The following is a 22,800-nucleotide window of genomic DNA, read 5'->3' on the forward strand; positions in this document are numbered from 1 at the left end:
CGGGAAATGTTCCACTGTCGTCCTGCCTTTATACGATCGCTGTGCCTTGTTCCTAGTTGCACAATGCGAAAAAAACACACAAACCTATTGAAATGTTCCGCATGTGATTCCAATAATTACGTGTGTTTCCGTACAATTCTTACGGAATCTACATAAATTAGGTATAATTTCTTGTAAAATTTTTTTATAAGGTTCGCACGGAAAGCATACGGAATTATTGTAATCAGTCCGGAACGTTTCGATAGGAAAGGACAGCAAGAACAGAAGGAAGAACAAGCACTTGTCACGCACACACACACACACACACACACACGCACACACACACACACACACAAACACACACACACACACACGCACACGCACACACACACAAACACACGCACGCACACGCACACACACACACACAGTTCGCAAGCATAGATACGCATGCGCACACAGATACGCATGTTCACGCACGTGCACATTCAAACATGAACACACACGTTCGCACACATGCACATAAGCACGCGCCCACGCAGACGTACACTAACCCACACGCACGCATACTCAAATGCACACATACAGACACGCACGCGCATGCTCACAAACACCATACATGTATTCGCGCGCACGAAAATTCAATTGCGCGGACGCACACATGCGCGCACAAGAAGTGCACATGCACAATCACTCTCTCTCCCTCCCTGATACCTCTCAAAAGCCTGCGCGTGCAAACTGTCTGAGTGACATTCTTTTATCACCGTTCCAACGCCAGCTATAATCAATAGCTTTACCGTTTAAATTCCCCGCCTCTTATTCAACCCAAGTAAAACTCTTGCTTGGGCTAGTTGGTTCATGCTTGAAGTAGTAAAGCCAGGTGCAGAAGACCAGGACTCAAGAAGAAGAACACAAACGACAGAACTGGCGCCACTCACAACTAAGTTTATTTTCGCAACAAGCCTGCCTTATGTAGTTTATTCACGCCGAGTCACGCACGAAACTTTAGAAGTAAAAAACAGCAATCTATCGACCACTCAGGACTCATATCTGGCACATAATAATGAATGAGCAAGCAAGAACCACACGTGGATCAGCACGGGAGGCAATTGATCTAGTATAGTCTTTTTCCAAGCCAACGGGGACAAAAACCAGACATAAAAAGTACCGTCTACGCTTCACTATCAAACTATCAACAACATAACACACTTCAAACGCCTAGGGCCCAGTCAGTGATAAAACCCGCACGACTATGGGAATAATGACCAACGAATAACACGGAAAAGACATGAAAAAGGCGTCTAAGTACAGCGTCTGAGTCAAAACTAAAATCTCTAATAGTCACTCACCTAAAACATTGATAAAATATGCGACCACGCGAAAAATGAACCACGTGAGAAACAATGATATGGACAGAATAGTTGAACGATAAAGGTCTAAAGAACAGCGTCTGCGTCAAAAAATGCAACAAAAGCTTAAGAGCCACTAGAAAATCGTCAACAAAATGAAAACTAGGTAAATAAAAGGAAGACAGACGGAAAAACCAAATGAAATCACTCTAACATGAGGCCTAAATGAAACCTTCTAAAAAAGTCGTCTCCTTGTCACTAAGCACAATGGACGGCCTGCTGACGCATGCGTTTCCCTCTTTCTTGATGAAATGGGCTTCCACAATTTCCCGCTCGAGCCTGTCTTTTCCAAACTTCAAATTTTTTTTTAATTTAGTTTTGTCAAACTGAGGGCGGCAATTAGTGCAGTCTCTGCAATACTCTGCAAGGAAACTCCCTTCATTGTTGCGCAGATTCCGACAATGTTCCAGTGCACGCTCATTGAAACATTGACCTGTTTGTCCGATATAGCTGCGACCACAGCTTAGGGGGATTTGGTAGACGACACGTGTCCTGCATTATAGGCATGCCGATTGAGCAATGTCGAAAATTCCTGGACAATGTTGTGCTCAATGAGCTCAGCAGCTCAAGTTCCGTACTCGATTGGACAGTCGTTTTTTGTGCAATATTCATATTCTACGATAGATTCAGAAATTCCAATATTCCGACCGCCCTAAGTACAACCTAAGCTAACGGCAACAGGTGCGCCACCGCGAGTCCCTTAGGCTTGGAAAATAAATTAATTTCATATCCATTCACAACTAAAACATTCCGGTGCGACTCTTTTATGATAATATGTCATCTTGCATGTTCTAAGAGGTACTAAGCGTTTTCATAATAATAGATGAAAACTTCTAATTAACTTTATGCTGTAAATCTGTATGTCCTCTTTGCCCACTAATTTCCATTTACGACTGTTTCAGAAACTCCTCACCTTTGCCGTATAGTACAACTGCGCAGGAAGCTTCCACCTGACCATCTTCTTGACCCGTTCCACTGCTCCATTCACTTCCTCGGCCGCATCACGTCCCATTATACTGTGTATGACTGATCTCTCCATGAGACTCGCGTCCGCTCCGATTCTCTGTTGTCCCTGAAATGTAAATAACACATTGCAGCATACTTTGCCTCATACAATGTTGACCTAATTCATGAACATGATGACGATGACGACTCAAGGACAAAGTCCCTTCCTTGCCAGAATTATGAACAGGAAGTGTTCCTTTAGTTTATGATACATGAGCTGACCTCTATGTGAGTGTGAGTAGGACCGCAATGACCGCTCGTCAACTATCTTATGTTGCGTCAAAACATCGTATATATATACATATATATAATCATGTCATAAGAAGCCAACAAACACTTACACCAAGGACAACATAGGGGAAATTACTTGAGCTTAATTAATGAAATAAAGAAACAATAAATAATGGAAATAAAAGTGGATGAAAACCCAACTTTCCGCAGGTGGAAACCGAACCCACAACCTTCGCATTTCGCGAGCGATGCTCTACCAATTGAGCTACCGCGGCGGCGTTTCCCCATCCACTTTCTTGCGTATTTATGGGTACTAGTAGAACCCTGGGAGTGTTAGCCAGCGCCACCACTCACAGACCTTGGAGGCGGATGTGGAACGTCGTTTTTGCCACCGGCGTCACGAGAACGTGATTTTTATGGCTGAAGGCATCTGGTCAATAAGCCCACACATGCTACCTGAAGGCATCAATGTTGCCGTATTCAAGACCTTCGTTATGTAATAGACCAGAAGAAAGGGAGTTAACCGAGGGGCCCGGGTTCGCTTCCCACCTTCGGGAAAGTTGGTTTTTCATCCACTTTAATTTCCATTAATTTCGATAAGACAACTCGTCGACTGCTCTTCATGACATCTGCAACTCATTTATTCACGGAAGCGCCCTCGCTCTCCTTACCCTACATCAATACATGGAACGAACCATCGCTATCTTGATCAACTGATCAATCCCTGTTGGCCCAGTGGCTGTGCCACATCACAAACTCATCCACTGCTTTTCATGATCGAGGTCAGTGAAAAATACGCTGTTTCCTAAGACATCCAGTGACTACATTTTACTGCAGCTACCGGGTCTCCAGTGCTGCATTGCCATTTCTGTCGAATGTGTCGATGTCATTACTTTTGCAATGGGGCTATATTGAAACTAACCCTCGTCCAAATATGCCGATCTTGTTTTCTGAATAACAAAAATTCACCTCAGATCAAACGATGCTAATCAACGAGGTAAAAGAACTAAGGTCGCAGGTACTAACAGCGGACAAAACATTAACCGAACTAAGTCAGCGGTTAGCAGTCCCGGAAAGCTTTTGCCATAACCTTGGCCCCATGCAAGATGAATAGTCTTTCGTACGAATATACACCGGCCAGGCGGCTCGTCTTGTGCGGATCGTTGAAGCTCACGTGGACGATTCTGAAAATCCTTGGAGACAGATTGACCTGGGTTTTGCGGCCTTGCTGGCGCTTTCCTATGCCAAAGTTTTTCACAGACCAAGGAGGTAATAATCTGTCATTGCCACGACCATCTAAAGATAAGCATTGGTCCGGAAGAAATAGAACGTGCTCATCGCCTCGGCCGTCATTCACATGGCCGCCATCGCCTCGTCATCGTTATATTCACCTTTCACAAAACCATGGAATCAATTCTCCCACAAGGACGCAAGTATAAGGGCACGCAATACATCGCCGGGAAGGACTTTTCCCACTGGGTAGGCACTGTACACAGACACCTCCTTTCTTTAGCCAAGGCAAAATCTGTTCCTTTCAGCCTCATGTATAAAACACCTTTCATTGATTCGAAGTGCTACACCTATGATGAACAATCGCAATCCGTTGGGGAATTTACGTTGAGCTATCCGGTGTTGCATTTGGAAGGGGCAACAGTGCGTAACACGAGGAGTGAGAGAGTTGTTAAATATTCATTCTCAATCTGTAATATGCACAAAAAGGTTGTGTGGACTTGTGTGGACTCTTTCACTCATCTGTAAAAGATGGCTGTACTATAGTTACTGCACTGTGCCATCCTTTGTGCCATCCTCGGACTGTGCTGGTCCCCGTAGAGATTTTTTGTACGCTTATGTTCCTGTGTGTATCGTGCTTCTTGAGATTTTCTTCTTTCCTTTCTTTTTATTGTTGCTTCAGTAAAGAATTGAGCACTTTGTGATAGACTACTCCTATTAGTCCTACATTACCTCGTTTCTGCATCCAGATCGTCGTTACATCAAAGTTGTTACTTTTCGCACCATCCCGTACGGGTGTTCGTATTTCATAGCTATTTTTTTCCGGTTAACACTATGCGGCGGGAAGTAGCTTACATGAAAATGTGCCACCAGCTTAGAGCCGGCTAAAAAGCCTCGATTTCTAGCACTACCTAGCTTCTCCGGAAATGGTTTTTAACTGAGTAGGCTAACCTCGACATCCTCGTTTTGAATTGAAGACGCCGTCTTCAGACTATACTTAGCACAAGCCGTATTAACCAATATACTCACGTTGGACAACCACAAGAAATAGTTGTAGCGCTGAATCCGCATCCATAAGGCAACATACTGAGTTCGGTCTTGTTCGAATGCATATGAAAACCGCATGATGCCGTCCTGAAAACAGACATACGAGTGAACCCTTCTTTGTAGAAAATGGTTTAAGCAAGCCATTAGCTTTAGATGCATCAGAGATAATTCGAACATTGTGCAAAGTACACCATCAGCTACGTTTCGTCCAAAAAATTGAAGCATGAATACAACGATGGTACACGTGTGACGTAAAATTTGAGCTGTTGCATATACCTGTCCGTCTAAAATACATGTTACCAATTTAAATTTTATTTGAAACAGACAGGCAAAAACCACGCTAATGTTTTTCAGGTAATAAATAGGCCTGCGCGTCGTCTTTGTGGCGTGCTGGTAAGTGCAAGGCAATCAACAGAGGTACACTCATCGTCAGTTTCATTTGAGCCACTTAATGAGAGCACACTCGATCAATTCGTTTTCGGCCTCTTGTGCTAACACGATTAACAAAATATTTTACTTTATGTTGTACCCGAAAGTTATAATATGATGGTGGAAAAATACCTATCTTTTCAAACCCCTACTTCTGTATGCTTCTGACTCTCTACGGCATACCTCACTTCACATCAGTTACCCATTGTCACCAGTTTGTGCTTTTATGTGCAAAACAATAGAATGCTCTGTTTATCTCTTTCAACGTGACTGGACTCGATTCCGTTTACTGGCTTACCTTTTAATTTTAATTGTTCACGCAATGTTAACGTTTCTCTCCTTTGTTGAAATTTAAGAGTACAAGCAGCCGCTGATGGTATGGCTACGCTGGAAAAAGGAAAGTTTTTAGAAACGTTGTCTGGTGGGTTTTTAAAGCTTTTTGAAACGACGGTGAGCAAGATAACCAATTTCAGGTTCCACAATCATTTAATTCTATCGTGATCTTTGAATTTCATCGTGGAAAATTCGAAGAAATAAGCATTAAGACGTACCCTGATGTAGATATCAAAAGCAGCACGGAGGAAACATGAAGTCAGAGGTGGCATTGCTCCTGGAAGAACTTCACTGGAAAGGAGGTCAAAATATCTGTTACTAAAGGTGACCGATTAGAAAGAATGGCTATTCCAGCTAACAAATAAAAGCGGTCCATTCATTCGGCATACACAATGAGCAAGGTGCTGGGCTGTGTACGTATCAGCAGACGGTCTTCATAGCTTCAAAGGCATAACCCCTAAATAATGCCCTTCAGTTATAATAGCTTAAGCGCTTAGAGATTAAGTCAGTACATGGGCTCCGTTTCCTTCCTATTTCACCTAGCTTCTCCCCGAACACTACGAGATCTCGTGCGAAGAATAAACGGATTGGCAGTTTTGCCCGAAGGCCAAACATTGAAAGCGACAGGAAAGTATATCATTGGCGTTGAAGACGCCTCAGAGAACTTGTGTGACCAGGAGCACCGCCAATGGGGTTGCATACGTCGCATTCTCAATCGTGCGCGAGATGAGACCGAAGTAAAACCGCCAGCGTTCGCGAGCCTCCAAAGTGAACGATCAGATAGATTTGCTCCGATGCGCACTGCCCGTTACGCTGATGTGATTTCCGAACAGCTGCTTAAAAATAATGTATGTGTGCGTATACGGCGCTTATACGCCAGCAGCGAAAGCCAGAATGCTGTCCTGGCTTCGGCATAGCCGAGTGAGTGCAACATGGCGGTGCGTCCTCTTGCCTTTCGCTGCTGAACGCGCCGCGAGCCCACCGTGCGCTGTCCGCGCATGCGCGTCGACACCGTGACAACACGCAATGAATGCCAAAGGTGGCGACAGCGGTGGTGGCGCAAACGCGTCTCGGGCGTACCTCTAATTGCTATCGCAATAAACGCAGCGTACACGAGAGCGCCGTGTTCTATGACTGGGGCAAAAACAAACCTTATCTGTTGTCCCTGTAAAATGTTACGAACCCACGTCTTCGCAGATCAGGCAACCAATCTCCACGCTATTGTGTAGTTCTTATCAATTTTACATCGAACGGCACGTGCAAATTAGACTTTCAGGCTATCTTATATTCCGTCGGTGGATAATAATAGCAGATGGCGCTTAAGCGCTCTTTTTTTTTTCTTTGCGGGCGAACTAATTAGCTTTTACATACTTCCGTGGGCTTAGCTCTGCTAGTACAACCACACGTTACTTCCAATTTAGGCGCGCAAAGGGGAATGTGTGGACGTAAAACTGTATTAAGAGGAAGCTTTAGCTCCGGCCCAATTCCGACGCGGCCTATTCAAATACGCGTAAAACGCAAAAAAAACGCTTTTCTGAGATAACCCCTGGACCGATTTTAATGAAACTTGTTGCATTTCAGAGGAAAAAATTAAATTCTTGTGACTGTTTGAAACAGAATTTCGATTAGGGGCCTGAATTTTCTGAAAAGAATTTAGATAGACGCACGAGGTTTATAAATTAATAGTTCTGCATAAAGAACAGATATCGCAATTCCGTAAACAGCATCAGTTAGATCATTCAAAGCGGACAAATTAGATATGGTAATTTATATCTTACGTGAACTTGTTACGTTGCGTACAAGGGTTCTGCAAAAGCTGTATTTACAGATTACTAAATTGCTTTAGATTCATGTATAGCACATCAATTTTGTCTGCTTTAGGTGCAGTATCAGGTGCAATTCACAGAATTGGGGTACAATTTTTCGTTGCTGAGTTAGAGAGTTGTAAATTTGATAGCTTCAATTCTTGAAAATGTTCAATTTTTGTCCATTTTTAAGAACAATTAACGATCTAAATCGAAACTTCGAAACCAGCAGTCAATAGATATTACGTTTTCCTTTTAATTCAACAAACCTCGTCAAGTTTGGTAAAGTGACTGTCGAGAAAAACTAATTCTCCTTTTACATGTATTTAGATGCAAGCACGCGAGCTAAAGCATCCTCTTAAGCCGTAAACAAGCTAAGCAAAGGTTACAGCGCTAAGCAGACGAGGACGAAGTGAGACACAGGTGACATATACGAGAGCCATCGTTGCACGTTGTGTCTCCCTTCGTCCTAGTCTGCTTAGTGCCGTGACCTTTGTTTTTGAGTAAGTTTGTGGAAAGCTATAACGCAGTTCAACAATGCTGATGTCAATTCGCGACCTACACGTGATGACTTCATTGAATCTGTAGTACGGTTCAGGGATGTCCATCGGGCACTCCCTGAACAACCAACATGGATTGACATCCTAGATAAACTTGCAGCATTGAAAAAATTTTGATATGTCGTGCCAGCAAAATCCTTGCTGACATGTTTTTCCTTTTTCTGTATTGTTTGTGTATGTCAAAGCCGGCAATAAAGAAAAAAAAACTGAACCAACTGGCTCAGCAACAGGTTTTGATATGGCATCAGTTCTTTTTTATACTTTCTCCCGCTGCCGGTACACTTCTGCAAGTTTCCGCAATTGGTTCAAATTTGAAGTGAATTAACAGCCACAGTTTCTACAATAACGTATGAGCTGCCCAACAAAAAACCTTGTGGTCTTGTCGTGCTTTGAGAATTCTAGATTCTGAGCATGTGGGTGATCATAAATGCTGAGCGGCAATTTGCGAAGATCTTGAATTACGCTGTGCCAGAAAGATGAAATTGAAAAGTATGTCTACTGACCATCGTCATAGCGTTCGCCGCTTATTTTAAGACACATCACGTGTAAGCCGCCTGTGTGTACATAAGGCGATACTTAAGAAGTATGCGTGGCACGAAGCTAAAATTCTAGAGAATAATCACGAGGAGAAGGCAAGATTGCGAAACTCGCAGCTAATTTATTCCTGGAAGCACCCAATATACCGAAACATAACATGCACGCGCAAATCTATTAAACTCGCTGCATGTACAGGAACGCTGTCAATATAGTCTGAGAGAGAGAAAGACAGAAGAAGGGGGAAACAACATAGTCTGAAACTGCAAGTAAGCTATAGCAGATTGTGGCTATAGCATACTGTGGAAAGCCAAGTGGTTGGAAATCGCCAAACGCCGTGTGGTGGAAGCTTCTTACTATATTTCGTGGGGATAGGTGGGGATAGCCTATCTTTTTAAAGATGCATACAACTTCGCACGTAGCACCCAAAATTCTGGGGAAAAAAATCTTTAATACTCACGATACGTTTCCTTTGGTTAGGATTTCTTTTGGAGACTTCAAACCAGTGTCAAATTCGTGGATCATTTCGCAATCAGTCTCCCTCAAGAACGTTGTCACAGGCCGAGACTGCAAGCCATAGCGCAGGTAATAAGGCAATGCGTGCGCAAGTGTGCTTCGAAAATGAGAAACCGCTTAATTGCATGTTTACCTGCAGCATGAAGAATTTTCCATCGTAGAGCGCCCACTCAATATCCTGTGGTATTGTGTATGTCTTCTCAATCTGTGCGAAAAGGCACGCAAAAGCTTAAGGAAGCGCTTGCGAACGCGTAAGACTGCCGCGAACCCTATGAGAATTGACAATGGCAAATTATTTGTGGTAAACTACACCATCTCTTGATTGCCACTGGCATCCCTCTTTCGTTCAAATGGTATAACAGTATAACGACGCGCATACTTATTTGCTTTTTTTTTGCCTCTATACTTTCTACAGCTCGTGTCGTTTTTCTCGGATACTTGCGGTCCTGTCACATGTACTAAACCTTTATCTAGCCGTCGCTGAGGAGAGCTCTCGTTCAGGCACTTTTCTACGGCTGTTTTATACGCGCGAACTACTCTCCTAGCCTGCAGTATCAATAATGAATGCCCCCTATCAATCTAGCTCTAACTTTGAAGAACCAGGGCTGTCGCCCCCTGACTGTGAGGTTAAAACGCAGCTTGCTCAAGTGACTTCGCAAAATCGCATACCCATTTCTAGCACAGTCGATTTTTTTTTCAGCCAGTTGTAGTAATAATTTTCACTGCCTGTAAATAAACCACACGCTTTAAAATTTCGCCCACGTATGACCTTTGCCATCGCCATGTATTCACGGCAAATGTAAACTCGGTGTTAAATCTTATTGCCCCAAAAGCTTTCGAGAGGAGCAACGAAAAATTTTCTGTAAACAGTATAATTTACCCCATATAAGAATTGGAGTCCTCGGGCCACTCTTGAGCTCCCCATTTTCGCCAGATACGCAGACATTGCGACTTTGCCTTCTGAGGACAATGTGCAAACATTCTACACTCTAGATATAACACCCAATAAAATTTCTGAATATTGGTGTTCTATAGTTATCTACAACGGCCGTAATTAACCTGAAAACTTTAAACTTTGGCAGCACATCACACGAAACAAGCGCCTCCCCCCTCCCCCGGTTTTATTGAGTGTGAGGTAGATGAGGCGTTTAGTTTTCCCAGTACGCTGGGAAACTCTGCCGAGAACGGCTGCTTGATGCTTTCCACCACTTCTACGCGCAATTTACGGCAAAGACCATAATTACCCGCACATTTCTCCTTTGACACTGGTTAATTTCGCACACACTTATCGAAGCACTTATAGTTGCGATAATGAATTTTCCCGTAAAAAGAATTGTGTGCATATCGTTCATATTTGTTTATGTGTCGGAACTTTAGCTTGCTTCGCACAAGGTGAGACGTTCCAATAAATGCAATACAAAGGTATATCTCGATATCTACAGCTTGAGTTTATTCTCGTTATATATCTTCCCTAACAGTCTGAAGGTAGTACATGGCTGAAAGACTAACATAAAATTGAACACCCAAGGGTGCAATAAATAGCTAGGCCCACGTAGACACACGTATACAGCTATCGTGCGTGAAAACCCGAAAGTTCAGTTGCAACTTCAATGTAGATGTTATAATCAGGTCTGAGGTTGCCACACTACTGTCTTTAGGTACACAACATTAAGTGGTTGAACTGCATGTGCCAAACTGAAGCCGTTAGAAGCAGGACGGAAGCTTTAGCTCGGGGCCAACTGTGATGACACCTACTCAAATACATGTAACCCGCAGAAACGCTCTTCTGCGGTTACACCTACACCGATAAAAATGAACTTTCTTGCATTTGAGAGCGACTCTTGTATTCTAGTGACCGCTGCAAGCCGAATTTTTATTTAGGACAAGAATATTTTTACAGGAATGGCTGAAAACCTATAGGGCTGAAAAAATATAGAAACACGAAGAAATATCGAAAGAAGAAATATTGTACTCGCATATTAGCGGCGTAATTGAGAGTCACGTATAATGCGCCAAATTCGTCCGCTTTAAATGTTCTACCGGTGCACTTCACCGAATTCTTATCTCATTTTTATTGTTCAGTTACAAAGTTGTAATTTTGATTGCTTTGCATCGTGAGAATTAGCGATCTCCTACAATATTTGTTTTAAAAAATTAGAGCCTAAATGGAAAGTTCACTTGCTGCAGTCACTATAATTTCGGTTTTTTTTGTTTAGAATGTAACAAATTCCCCAAATTTGTTGATGTAGTGGCCAAGAAAAAACGAATTTTCGTTTCCCATGCATTTAGATAGGAGCCCCCGCGCTAAAGCTCTCTCTGAAGTGCCCTGCATGCTGTACACTATCCGAATGTGCGTTTAAGTTATGAATAACATGGACCAGCAGAGTGAGATCACGACGTTACCTGCATGCCAATAATGGCCAACTTTTCGACGTCTTTGTCAGAAATTGATGAGATCTGTGCCTTCTCCGAACTCAGTGGTACCGTAACCACACCGCCATTCTCTGCAATAAAAATGTCAAGTCACGTGCCACACGATGATTATGAAGACGGTTGGTATTTATAGTGGCATCCGACTGGAGCACAGAAGCAGCGTAAATGCATTTGGACACTCCCCACACCACCCAGAGGACCAGGCTTGTCATGGCAGGTGTACAGAAAACTTGTTCGACTCAGAAATCTGTTGATTTCGACATCAGAACAGGATATAGGCTGCTTACAACGATCCTGGCGAACTAGCCTGAAAGTGTTATCGTTACTATGTAACCTCTAACCTAAAAAAATCCAACGCTGCTTTTGCAAACCTGCAGTCTTTCTCTGAGCGTTAGAGCACATTCGGCCTTTGACCGCATTTCATGCAAGCGCCAGGTATGTTTATGCCATCCGACAGGCCTGAAGCTATTTCGGGCCTACAGACCTGTAGTTCAATTGACCGACTATGGTGGCTCAGGGGCCATTGCTACTGACGAAGACAGGGTAGTGGGCTTTATTCTAAGCCACGCCAGCCGCATTTCGGTGGAGGCCAAATGTAAAAGCCCTCATGTACTTAGATTATGTTTACCTTAGATAACTCCAGGTGGTCACAATTATTCGCATTACAAAGGTGTCGCACACTCTTGTTCTGCGCATTTACTAGAACAGCAGCCCCTATTGTATGATTTCATAGGCTCACAGGCTCACCGGACGTGGTTGTGTAGACTGACTTGTGACCTATCTGTTTTGACTCGATGGTCAGTGTCTGCGTTCCCGTCTTCTTCAATACAAAGGTATCCGGGTCTGCCGATGCCGATACCACAGACTGCACAGGAACAAACCCAAATGTATAAGATACCACCAGGAATTGGCAAAAGAGGCCTATTACGTTCGTGAAAATTATTATCTCGCGCATGCCTTTTTTTTCTATTTCGAGGCGAAAGAATGGTTCGGCTGTCGCATAAATTTGGAAGGTGCAAACATTGATTGAGTAAATGCGCATCATACTCTAATGCTCAAATTTTTCTTATGGTTGTTTCCACTTCCATAGCACCGTTATATCTAACTAACTTTTCGCACCACTAACAGCCACACATCAGAAAATTAGCTGTTTGCATAAACAGAATAAGGGAACGCGTTCCACCTAAGCCCAGCGAAGAAGACACAGTTGCAGTTTGGCTGCGCATGTCTAGAATACCATAAGAGGCCGTACCCCCCAACACCAGTCAGTAGTCACGCAGCCGAAAAGAAAGTAAAAAAACTGAATTTCTTTCAGCGTCTACTAACTGTAGCTCAAAATCATTCATGAACTATCCAAAAAAATTAATGACGCGATAAAATGTGATGCAGCGCTTACTTCACCGATACCGTAGTTGGCGGTCACAGTGATGTACGATGGGCTCCCGGTAAGTGGATCACATGTAAACATGACACCCGCCGCAGTTGCTTCCACGAGCTCCTGTACCACAACTGCCATTGGCACGTCCAGTGGCTGTCCATATTGCCTGCGAAATACCACGTCAAAGTAGCAGAGAGTAGCACATAATGCAACGCTCAGAAACCCACTGGTCGATTGCCGAAGACTACAAACTGAAGCACACGTTTCTTCTGAAACATTGAGGTGTCTGGTGTCATAAAAGAAAGCTCAGTATGGGTTCGTTGTTTTTTGTTAACAGGTTTTCAGTAATTGGTACATTTCGGATAATGTCTTCTTTCGAGCACACGTCTAAGCTTGTGAAGGAGGGCTCAAGGAAGGCAAGTGCTTCTTAACGACATTTAGCAAGAACAGATACCACCGCAACTGATGTACATGAGAAATTACCTCGCGATTTGAGTCTTTTCGTTGGTTTCGTCCTGATATCTCGATGAAAAATGCCCATATACAATAACGCATTTCTAAACCGCTGTCCCGAGGTGGTATGTCGCACGTTTCAGAAAGCACAATATGCAAGCTTGGATGCGCGGACAGCACGATGCGTATCTCACTGCGCATATTCACATAAGCAGGTATGAAAGTCATGACTTTGACTGCTTTATTTAGTATAAAACACCTACATAACAAGCACGGCAATATTATAGTCATTAAGAAACAATGCAGCACACTAGGAAGCATGCGATATATTCCGCTTCTAACTACTTTCATTAGTTTTAATAACCAAAATTAACTGCCGAGCAAGAAATGAGCTGTGGGAGCATGTTCGCCAGCCTCTGGGAAGCGTTAATTTTGTGCTTCTCTAAGCCAAAGTCCTCTTTAGTTTTCCGTCCTTCATGTAATGTACGTCTTCATGCAGCCTGCCTGCAAGTTTGCGTGTTTTGAACTTTCCTGTTGAGCTCACCAGGACTGGGGTGCTATGCAGGATGCGTCGAGTTTGGCGAAACACGGGATCTTCACGAGCTCTGGCGACACCCCAAGATGAAAGCACGAATGGTACCGAGACACAGTTTATCTTTCGACAAGCCTCCAGTTTCATTGGTTTATCTAGATTCACTCTGGCTGGCTATCATTCCTTGGGCGTTGCCTTCTGGGCGGTCGACAAACTGGGGCTCACGTGATCATACCGTCGGTGCATAGTCGTGCCTTCTTTCACTTGTTTGTCGTTCCACCGAGTGCATTACATGCAGAAGCAAGTTGTAAAACAAATGCATTTAGTACAATATTATTAGTTACTTAAACGTGGTTTAGAAGCATTTTGAAGCTTACGAGATGTGCACTGAATGCGTCTTAGACTACTTTGTAATTTAGTACGCTTCGCATTATACCACGAGGGAGCGCTGTAGTGGCGTCATCACATCCATTCACCGGGCAAGCATGGCGGCTAAGCATCAGAGAGGCCCAGTGTAAACAAACCCGTACAACGAGCTTGCAGTGCGCGACGTAGTGATCAGGCTCGACGAAGGCCACTATTTCTTGGATAGTTCTGTTCCTCCGTGGGCAATCTTCCCGTGCACCCGGTAAGACTGCCAATAGCTTCGGCGATTTTGTAGATCGCAACGCGCACCTACTGTTCACGGCGAAGTGCTGAAGAAACAACTTGTCCGGTGCTGCTTCTGCGAGTGCGCTGAGTTCCTCCACTCTGCGTGACTGCGAGCGTCACGAACATTACATAGTGTGGGCAAAAGGTAGACATCCAATATAGCTACGATGCGACGAGGTGGTACCGACGATGGATCTCGCTACCAACACAGTGAAGGAGAATTCGACAAACTGCAGATAAGTATATTTCTACTGTTTCATATTTAGCATAATAAGAGTGCACGGATTAAGTCACTTTCGTAGTAACGAACTGAATGTCCAGCAGTTTAAAGAAGGCAGTGAGAACCAATGAGTGTTCGTGCTTTTACGTGCAAGTGGGCCCGCGAAAATATGGAATAGATGAAGGTAACCTTCACTAACTTGGTGAGGCAACAGAAATTCATGAGTGACATTAAGCTAGAAAATTTATGGAAGAGTATCTTTACCCAAGTGAAATATCAATAGCAAGTACTGATATAAAGCAGGAAACTTATACAAAAATTTCATGGGTTGAACAGCACATCGAAGGCATTACCGAATCGTGATCCCCACGTTAACGATATCCTTGAAAAAAGTCTAGAATCATTGCATTCCACCGGTTATGCAATATGGGACATAAACCTGGAGGTTAACAAAGAAACTTGAGATGTCAAGGACTGTGTAGAAAGCGAAGTAACAAAAATTGTTGCAGATAGCATTAAGGCAGGAAGACAGTGGCGTAGTAAACCGTGGCAACTGATATGCTAGTTGAGATTAAAAAAGAAAGGAATCGGCAGGCAGGCCATGCACGTATTCGATCACTTGTTGCCAATTCATATCAGGTGATTACATAAGCATTACAGAATGAATGTCAAGGAGAGAGAACTACAGCCAAGGATGGTAGAAAATTGCGTAATGGGACAAGAATATGATGTTTGTAGGCATAGGATGCAATCAGCTCGTATATATAAGATGGGACTGTAGGGTGAGGCATTTGTTTTGCAGCGAACAAAAATAGGTTTGTGGTGCTGACAGTAGAGACTCGTGAAGGTGCAGGGCCACCTCAGTGGCTGGCACACTAATCAACATGACAATTGGCTCTGAAAGAAAAAACCCCAGTTTTGAAAAATAAAGCAATGTGGTCCCAACGCATTGTTTTACTAAGCATACTACACTAGAGGCTTCCACATTTAAGGGCACTTAGTACTAATAGTGCAACGAGAATTTTTCTTTGTAAATTATGGTTTGTACGTGGCTGATTCATTCCAATACACTTTTTTGCAGCAAAACATTCTGCTGCTGGAGGCACTCAACCGCCTGGTGGCAGTAGGCGAGCGCCAGGCACGTGCTCTTGAGAGTGTGGCAAAGGTCCAGAGGGCTGCTCCGCAACAGTAGTATCGGTGCCCTCACTGCTCTCATGTCGAGCCCACAGAAGGCACCTTATAAAGGAGCTTTCAGTTTAATATTTTGTTTATTATTCAAGAACATGAATAAAATTATTGCAGTAAACACTGTGCTGTGCATATTAGGAGACTTATAACATGCACTTTGTGTCCCTTCAAAATAGGCAAAAACGTAAGACAACCTGTGCCACTCTTGGACCATGTAAATAAAAAATACACTAATGCAGCATACACGTCATCATGCTGTTTGTTCTTTCTATGTGCAAGAATACAGTGCGAGTTCATTAGCCACAAGATGAACGGTGTGTGTAATTCACAATGAAGAAAGGAAACAGCAGGAGCTTAATAATGCTATCACCTATAGACTGTGCATATGACTGCAACACTCCCCGATTCAAATGTGCCATTACATGCATGTACGATACCACATATTCTTTAACATTGTCTTATAATTGCATGTACCATATTTCACACATCTTAAGCCCTTGCATAGCACACTTCTTATGTATCCATTTCATAGGCCAAATAATTGTACACTTTGTGCTTTTGTGTTGTATGAAAAGCACATCCTTTACAGTCGGATAAAACTTCAGAAGACAGGAGAGGCCCCACCCAGATGACCAAAGCGCAGCAGCCGATTGCCTACACGTCTAAAGAAATAGTCCCTCTCCAACGAGCAATATTAGTCTGTCTGGCGGCACGATATCAGTCTCGAGTGCGTGCCCATTGGTGCAGGCTTGTGTTCACCTGCCTTAAAGTGCAGATTCCGCAGCCTCCTAAAGTTGTATCCGACTATAGAAACACGTAATGCCTTGCACCTTTTGCATAGACTTCTGCAATTTGGTAGCGCACAATGATTTAGGAGCAGAAATCTATAAAGGCATTCAAGCAAAGCTGGCTGACCACACTTCCATTATGAGGGGCTGAAAAAGGTCTCGCCAAATATTCCCATGACGTCCTTGAAAAAGGGGTGGTGTTTGGCACTTCTTTAGAATCAAAAACAGGTTACACTGAATGTTGTGTAGCACGTCAAAACAAACTGAGCTTGGTTATTTGCACAGCATGTAATGGGAGGTCGAGCTTCACATAGGAAACAAACTGCTCTGTCCAGTACAATTTTGAGGCCGGTATGGCACCTATTATGGCACCGGTATGGCACCTATTATGTCAACAGTGTCTATATACAAATTACACTTTTCACAGGCCATTGATTTCACCATTATTTTTGTGTGATGGTTCTTTCAATCAGCGCTTGTATTACATGAGCAGGTGGATTTGAAAGCAAAGCTTTGTTTGCAAACCTTCCGACTTCCATAAGTGTGTGGCAAGGCACTGGCATGTTGTCGAATAGCTCACACTTCCTCAGTCCTGCACCAAAGAAGCCCAATGCTCTATTTTCAGTTGGATCGCACAACAATTCAACGGCACACAAAGAAGTGTAACACACACAGCAAAGCATTCTGCTGTGTGTATTTCTCTTTGTGTCCCGTCGAATTGTTGTGCAATTAAACTTCAAGTTTCTATACCAATACACCGTCTTCAACCTCACCAATGCTCTAGTTATTAGGCCACAATGATGCACATCTTTGAAATTTCCCAACACAAATTAGTTCTCCGAAAAATCACAAATGTTAAATTTTGCAGCACAGCTGTATGTATGAACGTGCCATATTCTTTACCACTAAACTCACAGGAATCAAAGAGGCAAGCATTAACGAGCCTTGCTGCTGCCGTTACCATTATCATCATGACACCAATGGAAAGACAGTGCCACGTTTCAGTAAAGGGAGTGCTGGAGGGAAAGGTGTGACAGCGAGGGCTTACAATAAAAATAAGTTACGAGACATGTTCAATGCCAATATATGCTGCATTTCGCTCAGCCTACTTTGGCATTGCGGCAAGTGTTTACTCGTTTGGGCATATAACGTTTTGTGTAATCGTTGCTCTAAAGCTGTACAAATGGTCTATTTGCTCTGCAAGTTTTATTTTTATCATGGTAGGTTAAAGACCCACTTTTCATTGGCATCTGCACCACATTTCTCCCGATATGTAATAATGCCTTGGTGGTTCACGACATCTTCACGTACAGAGAGTTCTGCAGAGTATCGGATGTGCATTGTTCTAATGCTTAAGAATTAGAGCCCCATTATGAGACGAAAATATACAATTTATCCATCCAGAATAACGCCGCCCCCCCCCCCAAAAAAAGAAGGTGCACTGAACCTCTGGCACATGCATCGACAGTGAACAGAGCAAACAATCTGAAGTATTTTCTTCATGCAAGCCAACACACTAAGATTCTCAATGCATTTTCATTTCGCCACAAATGCATAGGCACAACCGGCTTGGCGCAACATCCACATCTCGCGCTGCAACAAATTGTGCAATGCCTTGCTGTTTCATAGTGCGGCCGATAGATTACGCATGACCAAAATTCAGCATTGTGCATACTTAGTAACTTCACCAATGAAGAACCCCAAGTTGTTTATGAGATTAGGATTCATAGGTTACTTCACACAATTAGTGATATCCATTTATCTATTTATACTTAACCCCTTTCCCAAGAAAGTGAGCCATTTGGAAGGCACCCTGACAGATAAGTAGAACAATCGACAAAAAGTGATCAACCAGCGAAAAAGTCTGTTAATCACAGTAACGCTGACATTGAAGGCGCCTTAATTCCTACGTACGTTCCGTCGACACACCCGACTACGTTCGTAATGTTCCCACGAAGTGGGAAGCATTCTTTTATATATGCCCGCTCCGCCGCAGTATTCTGGAAAGCTAGCCACCGCTTACGCACTGCCGCATCGATAAACGCGTCAGACACATCTCTGACACAGTGGCTAACAGTAGTTTGATGGCGTCCGATGTAACGCTCGGCGCCGACGCTTCCCTGAAAACTCCCAGTCCCGTAGAAACGGAAGACACAGAGGACTTGCACTACGGCGGTGAGCGAATGAAGCCCGCCACGCTGTCTCCGCAGACGAGAGTCTTCGCCTAGCTCGTCACACAGCCAGCACACTGATGTCTTCGACAGGCGAAAATGACGCTGAAACTTCCCGTCGGTCATGCAGGTGAACGGGTCCGGACGGTCACACTGACGCTTGCTGCCGCTGGATGCAATGAAACAGGCTGCTGCTGCCGCCGCCATGTTCCCGAGTTGAACTCGGAGGGGGTTTCGCGATGTACGAGTTTAGCACGAGTTCGCCTGTCAATCAAAACCAGAGGTCACGCCCCGCGCGAGGCATGTAACTATTGCGCGCGCACCCACTACAGTTGGGCCACGCCCAACTTATCTTCCGGCAACAGCGACGCGGTGTCGAGCTGAGAGGCATCAACAATCTTGACCGCCGACATAAAACACGCACAACGCACTGTCATCGGTGATGTACTGAGCACCACTATCGAAAACAAAGCGTTGACTGTCGCTGGCATACATCTTCTCGGGCTGAGATGGCCGCACAACGCGGTTTCATTGCCTGCATTGCGGCGCGTAGCGCAGAGTAAATAATTATCGGCACGTCACTGTAGGTGCTTGCAAGGCGTCGAGGCGTCGAGGGGGACGACGATGCTGAGGAGTGCTTATTGCAGCAGTCGTTTCAGATGGCTGCTCTGTCATCGGTGATGAAACGGAGCCACAACGTCGTAAACACGATCAGCGTCCGAGAATCGCTCGCTCTTCTAGGCCCAGTGCAATGGCATTTCTTCATCACAAGCACTGCGCACTCAACAGTTCCAACACCTCTCTCCGTTCGAAATCTGATTTCATAACTGCACACAAGAGCCCTCACCTGCCAAAATGCGAGTGCTGCGGTGTCGTTACGATATCCATCTGCGATCGCTGCTGGCTCCAGCAGAGGTAATCCGCAAGCACCTTCGACTGCACAACACTCGTATACTGCGTACATGCGCTCAGAGGCGCCTTCACTGGGCAAGCGATGACAAGCGATGAATTCTGTCGCTGGGGAAGCGCGCACATTTCGCAATGTATCGCAGAGGCTTCGCGCACAAAGATAAACTGGTACATTTTCACTGAACTGCGTCACTACGCACTCTAAAATAACATACCGCCATTTTACAGCGACAGCTGTTGTGTCGTTTTTAGTTGGTAAAGCGGGGGCCTTAATGGCCTAGTGAAGCGCCTGCGATGAACAGCCGTACCGCGGCGCTGCGTTTCTATTCCCCTAATAGAGAAAGAGTGGCCATGACCCTCCATGGATCATGACCGACTTTATTGAGAATAGCACTACAGCGCCCCTAGGCGACTTATCACCGTATGAACGCCCTCGTGCGTGCGACCCACTTCAATGTACCGCTTCTAAGCTTTCGCCTCCCTGTCGCCACTGACGGCAAGAAGTGCAAAATTTAATAATTTGCTCGATCTCCGTTTGTCATCACAAATTTCTAGCATTGAAAACGAAAAACAGATACCTAAAGAAATAAAAATGTGCGTTATTTTATTTGTCGTATTTTAATGTATTCGTTTGAGTGAAAGTGTAGGTGCAAGAATGCGCCGCATGTACCCCGTTCGCATTCGATGGAGGATAGATAGATAGCGCCCGAAAGATGAGGCACGCCCTTGAGGCGCCCGGGAAAGGCGTGGCAAACGGCTCACGGCAAGTGTGCTGACAGACAGCGGGGCAGTCACGGTATCGCTAAGTTGCGATAATCCGTTGGTAACAATACGCGGCGCTGGCGCGTTTCGTTGTGCAGCCTTGTGCGCGTGAAACGTGGAAGCAGCGTGCCGCGCAGGGTGCGCTCATGTTGTCATACGCGACTTCTTGTCTACATATTTTTTTGCCTGCACCTTCGGCCCGTTCCGCGCTATCTCTGTTCACTGACTGCCGTCGAGCAAACTCGGGCAAAACTCGGGTGAACGAGAAACTCGGCGCATCCTGCATAGCACCCCTGGTGAGCACTATAACTCCGCGTTTGCCAATTTCAGAAGAGACACAGCGCAGCAGTTGCAGCTTCTTAGGATGTCCGCACAGAACACACTGGAATATCAATCAAAAACATGAACGCTGGCTCCCGAATCAGTTGTTGGAAAAAGTAACGCAGGCACACCAACATGCACTCACAGTGATTCACATTTAGGTACGTACGCGCGAACACATACATACATACATACATACATACATACATACATACATACATACATACATACATACATACATACATACATACATACATACATACATACATACATACATACATACATACATACATACATACATACATACATACATACATACATACATACATACATACATACATACATACATACATACATACATACATACATACATACATACATACATACATACATACATACATACATACATACATACATACATACATACATACATACATACATCGCCATCCACGTGTCTGTATGGGGTTCATGCATTCCTTAGTAGTGCCATTCGACAACTATGTTAAAATTGTTACTGTGCATCCAGCTCCGGTTTGTCGTCCCGTCATTTCGTCTCCTTCACACTACATCCGGTTCGGAAAGACAACTTCCCAACGCATTTCCTGTTTATCTATATTGTTCTCATGTTGTCGCGCTACAGAAAGCACCCACGAATGAACGCAACTCGCCCATCATGTTGCACAAGTGCAAGGCTTAACTTTCTGTAAGAAAATTGTTTAAGTTGTCGCTTCCTGTATTTGGTTTACAAAACAAGACATGCACAATGCACAAAGGCAATATTCGTATAAAAATATAGCGAATGCTTTCAACCTTGGCGGCTCGTAATTTAAACTCACCTCTTATAGTTCACGTTTGTGAAGCTGTACTGCGATGCCCAGCACTTCACCACAGCGCTGATGACCTTCAAAGCAAAGCATCATAAACATAAGATAACTGGGAACCGAGCGGGTGCCTAAATCAAATTAGTCTTTTTACATTTTCCTGGCCCTGAACGCCAAGCAATGTGGTCATTTGACCAGCGGCTGACATGTCCTCAGAGTCTTCACCTGCATTCAAGAAGTGCCAGAAGAAGGTGTGAGTATCCACACATATATCCTTCTTTCTTTCATTTTTCAGTAGTATGAAATCTTACCTATTGCTGAAGATCGGACGGCAAATGCGGTGCCGTTGCGAAATGTTGAAACGCGGAAGGAAATTTCTTGCGCAACTTTTGTAGGCATCTTCATTTCTTCAATAGCATCTACCACCCTGCATGCGATAAAGACGGTACGATAAAGCTAACATCTCCAAAGAGGAAAATAAAAAGTAGATTATTATCCCTTAAGCACTTGACGTCCCTGTTTTTTTATCTTTTAAACCACAGTTATTTATGCATTTTAGAAAGTCATTTTTAACTTAGAGAAGTTGAGCTTGTAATAAATTTCTATTTGTAGAATTATGCTTGCTTTTTTATTTCTTTGCGTGCACGTGCCCTCGCTTCCACATGTGTGTGTGTGTGTGTGTGTGTGGTGTGTGTGTGTGTGTGTGTGTCTGTGCGTGTGTGTGTGTGTGTGTGTGTGTGCGTGTGTGTGTGTGTGTGTGTGTGTGCGTGTGTGTGTGTGCGTGTGTGTGTGTGTGTGTGTGTGTGTGTGTGTGTGTGTGTGTGTGTGTGTGTGTGTTCGTGCGTGTGTGTGTGTCATCAACGCTACAAATGCCAATAATGCCCATAGATATACCCAGGATTCATAATTTTTTGTCATCTTTGTAATTCTCACAGTACCCTCTTATTATACGGAGATAGCACACTTTTCCAATATGAAGTCGCTCTTTGCCCTTCTAAACCCTTCTAAAATATCTTTGCTTTATTGTGCATGTCTAAAAGCATACAACTTACCTTGAACACACTTCTTTCAGCGCTGTTTGCCAGTCATCTCTGCAAA

The 22,800-nt window shown here is 44.0% G+C and overlaps 1 protein-coding gene across 1 annotated transcript in view; it reads right to left on the bottom strand.

The window, feature by feature from the left end:
* The window catches only part of LOC139054768 (rifampicin phosphotransferase-like), a 119,758-nt gene that overhangs the window by 61,473 nt on the left and 35,485 nt on the right, over nucleotides 1-22,800 (bottom strand). Inside the window, exons 14-25 of the mRNA XM_070532367.1 lie at nucleotides 22,755-22,793; nucleotides 22,014-22,129; nucleotides 21,857-21,927; nucleotides 21,718-21,782; nucleotides 12,905-13,052; nucleotides 12,256-12,373; nucleotides 11,479-11,579; nucleotides 9,209-9,280; nucleotides 9,020-9,126; nucleotides 5,879-5,951; nucleotides 4,881-4,985; nucleotides 2,299-2,457 (exon numbers count right to left, since the gene is read on the bottom strand). Of these exons, the coding sequence (XP_070388468.1) occupies nucleotides 2,299-2,457; nucleotides 4,881-4,985; nucleotides 5,879-5,951; nucleotides 9,020-9,126; nucleotides 9,209-9,280; nucleotides 11,479-11,579; nucleotides 12,256-12,373; nucleotides 12,905-13,052; nucleotides 21,718-21,782; nucleotides 21,857-21,927; nucleotides 22,014-22,129; nucleotides 22,755-22,793 (1,174 nt within the window). The remainder of the gene's footprint in view (nucleotides 1-2,298; nucleotides 2,458-4,880; nucleotides 4,986-5,878; nucleotides 5,952-9,019; nucleotides 9,127-9,208; nucleotides 9,281-11,478; nucleotides 11,580-12,255; nucleotides 12,374-12,904; nucleotides 13,053-21,717; nucleotides 21,783-21,856; nucleotides 21,928-22,013; nucleotides 22,130-22,754; nucleotides 22,794-22,800) is intronic.

The sequence above is a fragment of the Dermacentor albipictus genome, chromosome 1, assembly GCF_038994185.2.
Source record: "Dermacentor albipictus isolate Rhodes 1998 colony chromosome 1, USDA_Dalb.pri_finalv2, whole genome shotgun sequence".
Taxonomy (NCBI): Eukaryota; Metazoa; Arthropoda; class Arachnida; order Ixodida; family Ixodidae; genus Dermacentor; species Dermacentor albipictus.